This window comes from Monodelphis domestica, chromosome 2, assembly GCF_027887165.1.
Source record: "Monodelphis domestica isolate mMonDom1 chromosome 2, mMonDom1.pri, whole genome shotgun sequence".
Taxonomy (NCBI): Eukaryota; Metazoa; Chordata; class Mammalia; order Didelphimorphia; family Didelphidae; genus Monodelphis; species Monodelphis domestica.
Genome location: NC_077228.1, coordinates 389,287,399 through 389,296,032, shown reverse-complemented (window position 1 = coordinate 389,296,032; position 8,634 = coordinate 389,287,399). Strand labels below are relative to the sequence as shown.

The 8,634-nt window shown below is 40.5% G+C and overlaps 1 protein-coding gene across 1 annotated transcript; it reads right to left on the bottom strand.

Moving 5' to 3' along the window:
* Positions 1-3,106: 3,106 nt before the first annotated feature.
* LOC130457432 (potassium-transporting ATPase alpha chain 2-like) lies at positions 3,107-6,878 on the bottom strand. Its single transcript, XM_056818691.1, has one exon. The coding sequence runs from the start codon at positions 6,632-6,634 to the stop codon at positions 3,515-3,517; it is 3,120 nt and encodes a 1,039-aa protein (XP_056674669.1). The 5' UTR covers positions 6,635-6,878; the 3' UTR covers positions 3,107-3,514.
* Between the last annotated feature and the right edge of the window lie 1,756 nt (positions 6,879-8,634).

The window sequence follows — 8,634 nt, the reverse complement described above, 5'->3', positions numbered from 1 at the left end:
CTAGAACTTTAGAACACTCGTATCTAAGGGGTAGACAGAAGGAAGGTCACAGGACCCATCCCCCCCAAGCCAGAGTGCTGAGCCCACAGCAGCAGCGGGAAACTCAGGGCTGGCAAAAGGGCTTCAGGGCTGGCTATTCTGAAGGACTCACCTTGAAAGCAACCTGAGCCAGTCTATGGGGAGCCCAAAACTGACAGCAGGGAAACATAGAGAGAATGGGGAAACCTGTAGCCCCCTGGCTGGGTCCTTCCATCTGAGTCTCAAAGGAGCTTCCAGCTATAGGGCACCAGCTGAACTGAATTCCGTCAGGAGCTCTCAGGGCTTTTGAAAAGACAGAAACCTCAGAGCCGGCAAAGGGGTTGCTCTGAAGGGCTTACCTTGAAAGTAACCTGGGCCAGTCTCCAGGAATTCAACACAGACCGCAGAGGAGGGTTTTTTTTTTTTTGCTTTAAAGCTTTTTAGGCCCACACCAGATGAAATTAATCCTATCAGGACCCCTCAGAATCCAGGGAGGCCATGACTACTCCCCTCTTAGGGAGGAGAGCAGGGTCTTTGGAAAGAACAGAAACCTCAGGGCCGAGAAAGGCTTTGTTCCAAAGGGCATTCCTGGAAAGTAACCTGGGATAGTGTCAGGGCATTCAACACAGACCACAAAGGGTTTTTGTTTTTATTTTGGCTCAGGGTTCATTTGGCCCAAACCAGCTAAACTTCAGTCCATCAGGAGCCCTCAGAACCCAGGGAGGCAACGACCTCTCCCACCATAGAGAGTAGAGTCTTTTAAAAGAACAGAAACCTCAATGCCGGCAAAGGCACTGAGATACCTTGCAGACAGTGCTATGCCAGGCCCAGAGCATGGAAGTAAGATATTGGAGAAGCAACGGGAGGGAACTGAGAGCAGTAACTCCCGAAACACCAGCAGGCAGGAGAGGACAGACCCTGGGCCTCCATGGGAAGACAGAATACTGCAAAGAAAGGACAATCTGCCTGGGGCTAAAGGTTCAGATCATCAGACAGATACACAAAGAGCTGGTTCTCCTCACTCTGATAGAGATGGAAAACAGTACAGAAGTACAAAAACCTCCAAACACCAAGAAAAGCAAGAAGAAGCAGTGACTTTGGACACTTTTATGAAGCAAAAATACAAAATACATAGGAGATAGAAGAGGAAACACAAGCAAATGCTCCTATATCCTCCAAAGGAAATGGAAACAATCCACAAACTCTTGAAGAATTTGAATTGGAAATGATCAAAAAGATGGAAGCCTTCTGGCAGGAAAAGTGGGAAATAATGCAAAAGGTATTCACGCAACTACAAAACCGATTTGACCAAACTGGAAAGGAAAACCAGGCTTTAAAGGTCAGAATTTTGCAACTGGAAGACAATGACCTTGAAAACGAGAAAGAATTAATAAAGCAAAGCCAAAAGACCAAGAAATTATAAGAGAATATAAAATATCTCACTGACAGGGTGATAGACTTGGAAAATGGAGGAAGGAGAGACAATCTGAGAATAATTTGCCTTCCAGAAAAGCTAGAAATAAATAATAATCTTGATATTATAATACAAGATATCATCAAAGAAAACTGCGCAGAGATTATAGAATAAGGGGACAATACAGGCATAGAAAGAGTTCACAGAATACCCTCTACACTAAATCCCCAAAAGATAACTCCCAGCAATGTAATTACCAAATTCCAAAGCTTTCAAGCAAAAGAAAAAATCTTACAAGAAACCAGAAAAAGAAAATTTAGATATAAAGGAATGCCAATCAGAGTCACACAAGACCTTGCAATTTCCACTCTGAATGACCGTAAGGCATGGAACATGAGTTTCAGAAAGGCAAGAGAGCTGGGTCTTCAACCAAGAATCAACTATCCATCAATACTGACTATATACTTCCAGTGGAAAGTTTGGGCATTCAACAAAATAGAAGATTTCCAAGTTTTTGCAAAGAAAAGACCAGAGCTCTGTGGAAAGTTCGATATCAAAAAACAAAGAGCATTGAATACCTGAAAAGGTAAATATGAAGGAAAAGGAAAAGGAGAAAAATGTCATCTTTTTCTTTTATTCAAACTCTCTTCTATAAGAAGTACATTTATATCAATTTATATATATTAATATGTGGGAAAATGTAATGTGTAACTCTCAAAAATTATATGCATCATCAGAGTAGTAAGAAGAATCACGCATAGAGAACATTTGGGGAATCAAGATGTTATGGAGAAAGGGGGGGTAGAAAGGAAAAGGGAGAGGGTAATCATTGATGGTACTAAGATAGACTCCAAGAAATGGGGGGAAAGAAGAAAAAACAAAAACAAAACTTAATAGAATAATCTTTCTCAGAGAAAGATATATATGGGAAGGTTAGGGTAATAAAACTCCTATAAGAAGGAGAGGAAGAGAATTTTTACTTCTACCTTACTCTCCGTGAAATCAACTATGAGAAGGAAGAGCAACCAGATCCATTGGGATCTTGAATTCTATCTTATCCAACAGGGGTAGGGAGAAGGAAAAACCAAGGGAGGTAGGGGGGAAGGGAACACAAAAAGGGAGAGAAGGAGAGGGGGGAGGGGAAGGGAACAAAAATGGAGGGGCTAGAAAGGGAAACATATAAAGAGAGGGGTCTAGGGGGACTGATTTAAAGTAAATCACTGGCCTAAAAGTTTATAGTTAAAGATGAAAGGTCAGAATTAGGGGAGGGTATCAAAATGCCAGGGAGTCCAAAAGTGACAATCATAACTTTCAATGTGAAAGGGATGAACTCACCCATAAAATGTAGACAAATAGCAGAATGGATTAGAATCCAAAACCCTATCATCTGTTGCCTTCAAGAAACACACATGAGGCGGGTAGACACCCACAAGGTTAGAATTGAAGGATGGAGTAAGACCTTCTGTGCCTCAACTAATAGAAAGATGGCATGAGTTGCAATCATGATATCTGACAAAGCCAAAGAAAAAATAGACATGATTAAAAGGGATAGGGAATGTAAATATATTTTGTTAAAAGGGACTTTAGATAATGAGGAAATATCACTAATCAACATGTATGCACCAAATAGTATAGCACCAAAATTTTTTTTTTTTTTATTTTATAAAACATTTTTTATTTTAAAATGTGGTTTCTTTAGGCCAGTCCACTAGGGTTTATACTATACATGACTATGCCCAGGTCGAGTTCATAAGACTCAAAGGTCTCAAATTCAACAGAAGTACATGTTTTACAAAAGAATAAAGCATTGTGAAAATTTATGTACAGGGTCAACGGATTCTTTTTCTTCTCCACTGCCTTTAAAGTTTATACATTTTAAAACAAACAAGAGGGCAAGGCACAGAAGAAAAACAGTTTATACAAAAAAAGCCAAATCTCATTTTTACAGTGCATTAACTGAGAATCTTTCATACAAATTTCTTCTCGGGTGTAGATTATGATGATGTCCATATTGCACAAGAGACTTCCTAGCAGAGGCGACTGGAGAACACTGAATAAGAGTCTTGGGAACCAATAACAATTTCAGTAATACATGTTATTATCCCACCAGCTTCCTGGATACTGCCTAACTAGGAGTTTTCGGAACTCATCATATAACCAGATGATAATGGCATATGGTACTGCCACAAACCAGTATTGAATTCTAAGGGTGGTGAAATTCAGAGCTGTAATACTTCCCAATCCACAGGAGAGGATGACTGCTATGATGATTTGAGATGCAATCCCAACCCAGATGTATTTATTTCTGAAGAGACCTTGCTGGAAAATGGAATTTATCCGTGTTTTTCTGATGATGACATCTGCAATTTGCTGGACCATAACAGCAACGAAGTAAGCAGTATATCCAGTCCACTCTAAGTACTTCCTCTGATATTTTGTCCATTCTTGTCCATAGCTATCTTCAAGATCATTAAAAGTATTATCTTCCCAGAATGGCCGTAAGTAAAGGAGTCGTTCAGGTCTGAATCCCTGGACTGCATAGACAGTGAAGTAGGCAAAGAAGCCCCCCACAGATTGCAAGATTCCAATTTGCAGGTAAGAGTACAAAGCCAGCTGATGATTCACAAGTCTGTCCTTCTTCTTGTGGCGTGGCTTCCTGTTCATGATGTCACTTTCAGCTTTCTCATAAGCTAAGGCAATGGAAGGAATAACATCAGTGCCCAAGTCGATAAACAAGATGGCAATGGTACCGATGGGCAGGGGGACCCCTGCAATAATGAAGATCAGAAAAGGGCAAAGCTCTGCGATGTTTTTGGTCAAGGTGAAGGCAATGATTTTCTTCATATTGTCAAAGATTAGGCGACCTTCCTCTATACCTGTCACTATAGATGAAAAGTTGTCATCTAGTAAGACCATGTCTGCTGCATTTTTTGCTGCATCAGAGCCTGCAAAACCCATTGCAATCCCAATATTGGCCTTCTTCAGAGCTGGGGAATCATTAACACCATCCCCTGTCACTGCAACAATAGCATCCTGTCTCTGACAGCCCTCCACAATTATCAGCTTTTGCTGGGGAGATGTCCTTGCAAAGACAATCTCACTGTGGTTTTTCAGGAGCTCATCCAGCTGCTCTGGGCTCATCTCCTTCAGCTCCATTCCACTTACCACAGCTGCCTTTGCCTCCCTTTTGTTAACCTGCTCCACAGGAATTTTAAGACGTTTTGCTATGTCTTCCACAGTCTCACTGTTGGCTGAAATGATGCCCACACTTCTGGCAATAGCTTTGGCTGTGATTGGATGATCACCCGTCACCATGATGACCTTGATGCCAGCACTTCTGCATTTGATGACTGCATCAGGAACAGTGGATCTAGGGGGATCAATCAATGATATCAGCCCCACAAAGCAGAGGTCAGAGGTGGGAAAGTTCATGGTCTCTATATCAAAGGAGTAGGTATCTGGAAACTCATCTTCTGGCAGGTAGAGATGGCAGAAACCCAGTACTCTCTCCCCTAAGCCTCCCAGCTCCATGTATGCAGTTTGGAAGGCTTCTCTTGCACTTTCATCTAGAGGTTGCTCCTGGCCATTGATCATGATGGTGCTGCATTTTTCTAGGATCCTCTCAGGAGCTCCTTTCATCACCAAGAGGAAGCGTTTGTCATTGGGGTCATCTGTCTCATGGATGGAGAGCTGGAATTTGTTGACAGAATTAAAAGGGATTTCAGCAACTTTGGGGTTTCTTTTTCTTTTTCCTATCACATCATCTGTGATGATTCCTGAGAACTTCAGAAGGGCAGTTTCTGAGGCATCTCCTATCACTATTTTCTTCATGATGGAGACATTTTCCTGCCCTGCCCCGAACTCAGCTCGGTTGCACAGTGTTACAATGTTGAATAAGGAGGCCCAGGTTGCAGAACTTTGATCAAAGCTCTGGGCTTTCTGATCTTCACTTGTATCAGCCCGATAGATCTGGTTGTCAAACCACAGATGGGCCACAGTCATTCTGTTCTGGGTTAAGGTCCCAGTCTTGTCGGAGCAGATGATGGAGGTGGAGCCCAGAGTTTCCACTGCTTCCAGGTTCTTCACCAGACAGTTCTTCTTGGCCATCCGTTTTGCTGTCAATGATAGACTCACAGTGACAGCAGCCACCAGGCCCTCTGGCACATTGGCCAAAATGATGCCAATCAGGAAGACGACAGCATCCAGGACCCGATATTTCATGCATATTGCAATGATGAAGAACACGATACCAATAGAAACAGCCACCCCTGCCACAATGTGGACAAAGTGTTCAATTTCTATGGCAATTGGTGTCTTCTCCTGCCCAACTGATGAAGCCAGTGAGGCAATTCTTCCAATGATGGTACGGTCACCTGTGTTGATAACTATGCCAGTTGCAGTTCCTTCCAGGCAAGTTGTAGAGTAAAAGCCAATGTTCTTTGTCTCCAAAGGATTCTCATGGGTAAAATGACAAGAGCGCGTCTGAGGCTCTGATTCCCCAGTAAGAGATGAATTATCTACCTTACACCCTTGGGAGTCTAGGATCCTAATATCAGCAGGAATCTGGTCTCCACCTTTAATCTCTACAATATCTCCTACAACCAGCTCCTCTGCAGGAATCTCCCTCTTTTCTCCATCTCTGATGACCAAAGCTTTCCGAGGAATCATTTTACTGAAGCTAGCAATAATGTTGGTGCTTTTTGCCTCTTGATAATAAGCAAACATTCCAGTGAGGATGACTACGATGATAAGCACAACACCTAAATAGAGATTGTCCATGGAAACAGAATTGTCCTTTGAAAATTCAATCACGTAGGCAATGAAACACAGGATAGCCCCTGCCCACAAGAGGCTGGAGAATCCACCCACCATTTGTTTGAAGAATTTGATGATTTTTGGAGTGTCTTTGAATGGAGTGAGGACATTGAGGCCATCACGAGCCAAGACCTCTGCAGCTCTTGTGCTAGTGAGACCTTGGATAATACTTGTTCCATACTTTTCTTCTAATTCTTTGGTGCTGATTTTGTGGTCATTCAAATCAAGGTCTTTCTTGAGTTCTTTCTGGTGTTCCTTCTTGAGTGTGCGTTTGGAGAGTTTCTTCTTTTCTTTGCTATCATCTTTCTTTGCCATTTCATTGTCTACTTTTTCAAAGTTTGTTCCGTTGACCTTGATATTGCAAATTTCTGATTTTTCCTGGTCCATGAGTGTTGATGTTTGAGAGAGCAAAATTGGAGTGAGGCGCTGGGGTCCTAGGCTGAGGGACCAGTGGAGAATGCAAGGAATTGATCGAGCCGCAAGTCAAGCTGGACTCAAGAGCCCAGCGATCTGGTCACAAGAGTTCAGAGGGTCTGGAGGGAAAGGTCCCAGCGACAAAACCAATGCTATCTTTGGGTTGCCATACTGACAGGTTCGGTATGCTGCTCCCTGTGAGCACCCAAATTTCTAATGGAAAAACTAGGAGAATTGAAGGAAGAAATATCCAGTAAACGATATTAGTGGGAGATTTGAACCAACCACTATCAAATTTAGATAAATCAAATAAAAAAATAAATAAGAAAGAGGTAAAAGAAGTGAATGGATTTTTAGAAAAATTAGAGTTAATAGACATATGGAGAAAAATAAATAGGGACAAAAAGGAATACACCTTTTTTTCAGCACCACATGGCACATTCACAAAGATTGACCATACATTAGGTCACAGAAACATGGCAATCAAATGCAGAAAAACAGAAATAATAAATGCAGCCTTTTCAGATCACAAGGCAATAAAAATAACGGTCAGTAAGGGTATAAGGAAAACCAAACCAAAATTAATTGGAAATTAAATAATATGATACTCCAAAATTGGTTAGTTAGAGAAGAAATCATAGAAACAATTAATACTTTCATTGAGGAAAATGACAATGGTAAGACATCCTATCAAACCCTTTGGGATGCAGCCAAAGCAGTAATCAGAGGTAAATTGATATCCCTGAGTGCATATATGAACAAACTATGGAGAGCAGAGATAAATGAATTGGAAATGCAAATAAATAAAACTTGACAGCAAACAAATTAAAATCCCGGAGAAGAAAAACAAACTAAAGATCCTAAAAATTAAGGGAGAAATTAATAAAACTGAAAGTGATAGAACTATTGATTTATTAAATAAGACTAGAAGCTGGTACTTTGAAAAAACAAACAAAATAGACAAAGTTCACAACTGGTCAAAATTCACAACTGGTCAATCTAATCAAAAAAATGAAAGAAGAAAAGCAAATTAACAGCATCAAAGATGCAACTAGGAGGAAATTAAAGCAATCATTAAAAACTACTTTGCCCAATTATATGACAATAAATAACCAATATAGGGGAAATGGACAATTATATACAAAAATAAAAACTGCCTAGACTAACAGAAGAAGAAATAGAATTCTTAAATAATCCCATATCAGAAAATGAAATCCATCAAGCCATCAAAGAACTCCGTAAGAATAAATTCCCAGGGCCGGATGGATTCACAAGTGAATTCTATCAAACATTCAGAGAACAGATATTCATAATACTATACAAACTATTTGACATAATAAGCAAAGAGGGAGTTCTACCAAACTCCTTTTATGACACAAACATGGTACTGATTCCAAAACCAGGCAGGTCAAAAACAGAGAAAGAAAACTATAGGCCAATCTCCCTAATGAATATAGATGCAAAAATCTTAAATAGGATACTAGCAAAAAGACTCCAGCAAGTGATCAGAAGGATCATTCACCATGATCAAGTAGGATTCATACCAGGGATGCAGGGCTGGTTCAACATTAGGAAAACCATCCACATAATTGACCACATCAACAAGCAAACTAGCAAGAACCACATGATTATCTCAATAGATGCAGAAAAAGCCTTTGATAAAATACAACACCCATTCCTATTAAAAACACTAGAAAGCATAGGAATAGAAGGGTCATTCCTAAAAATAATAAACAGTATATATCTAAAACCAACAGCTAATATCATCTGCAATGGGGATAAACTAGATGCATTCCCAATAAGATCAGGAGTGAAACAAGGATGCCCATTATTACCTCTACTATTTGACATTGTACTAGAAACACTAGCAGTAGCAATTAGAGAAGATAAAGGAATTGAAGGCATCAAAATTGGCAAGGAGGAGACCAAATTATCACTCTTTGCGGATGACATGATGGTCTACTTAAAGAATC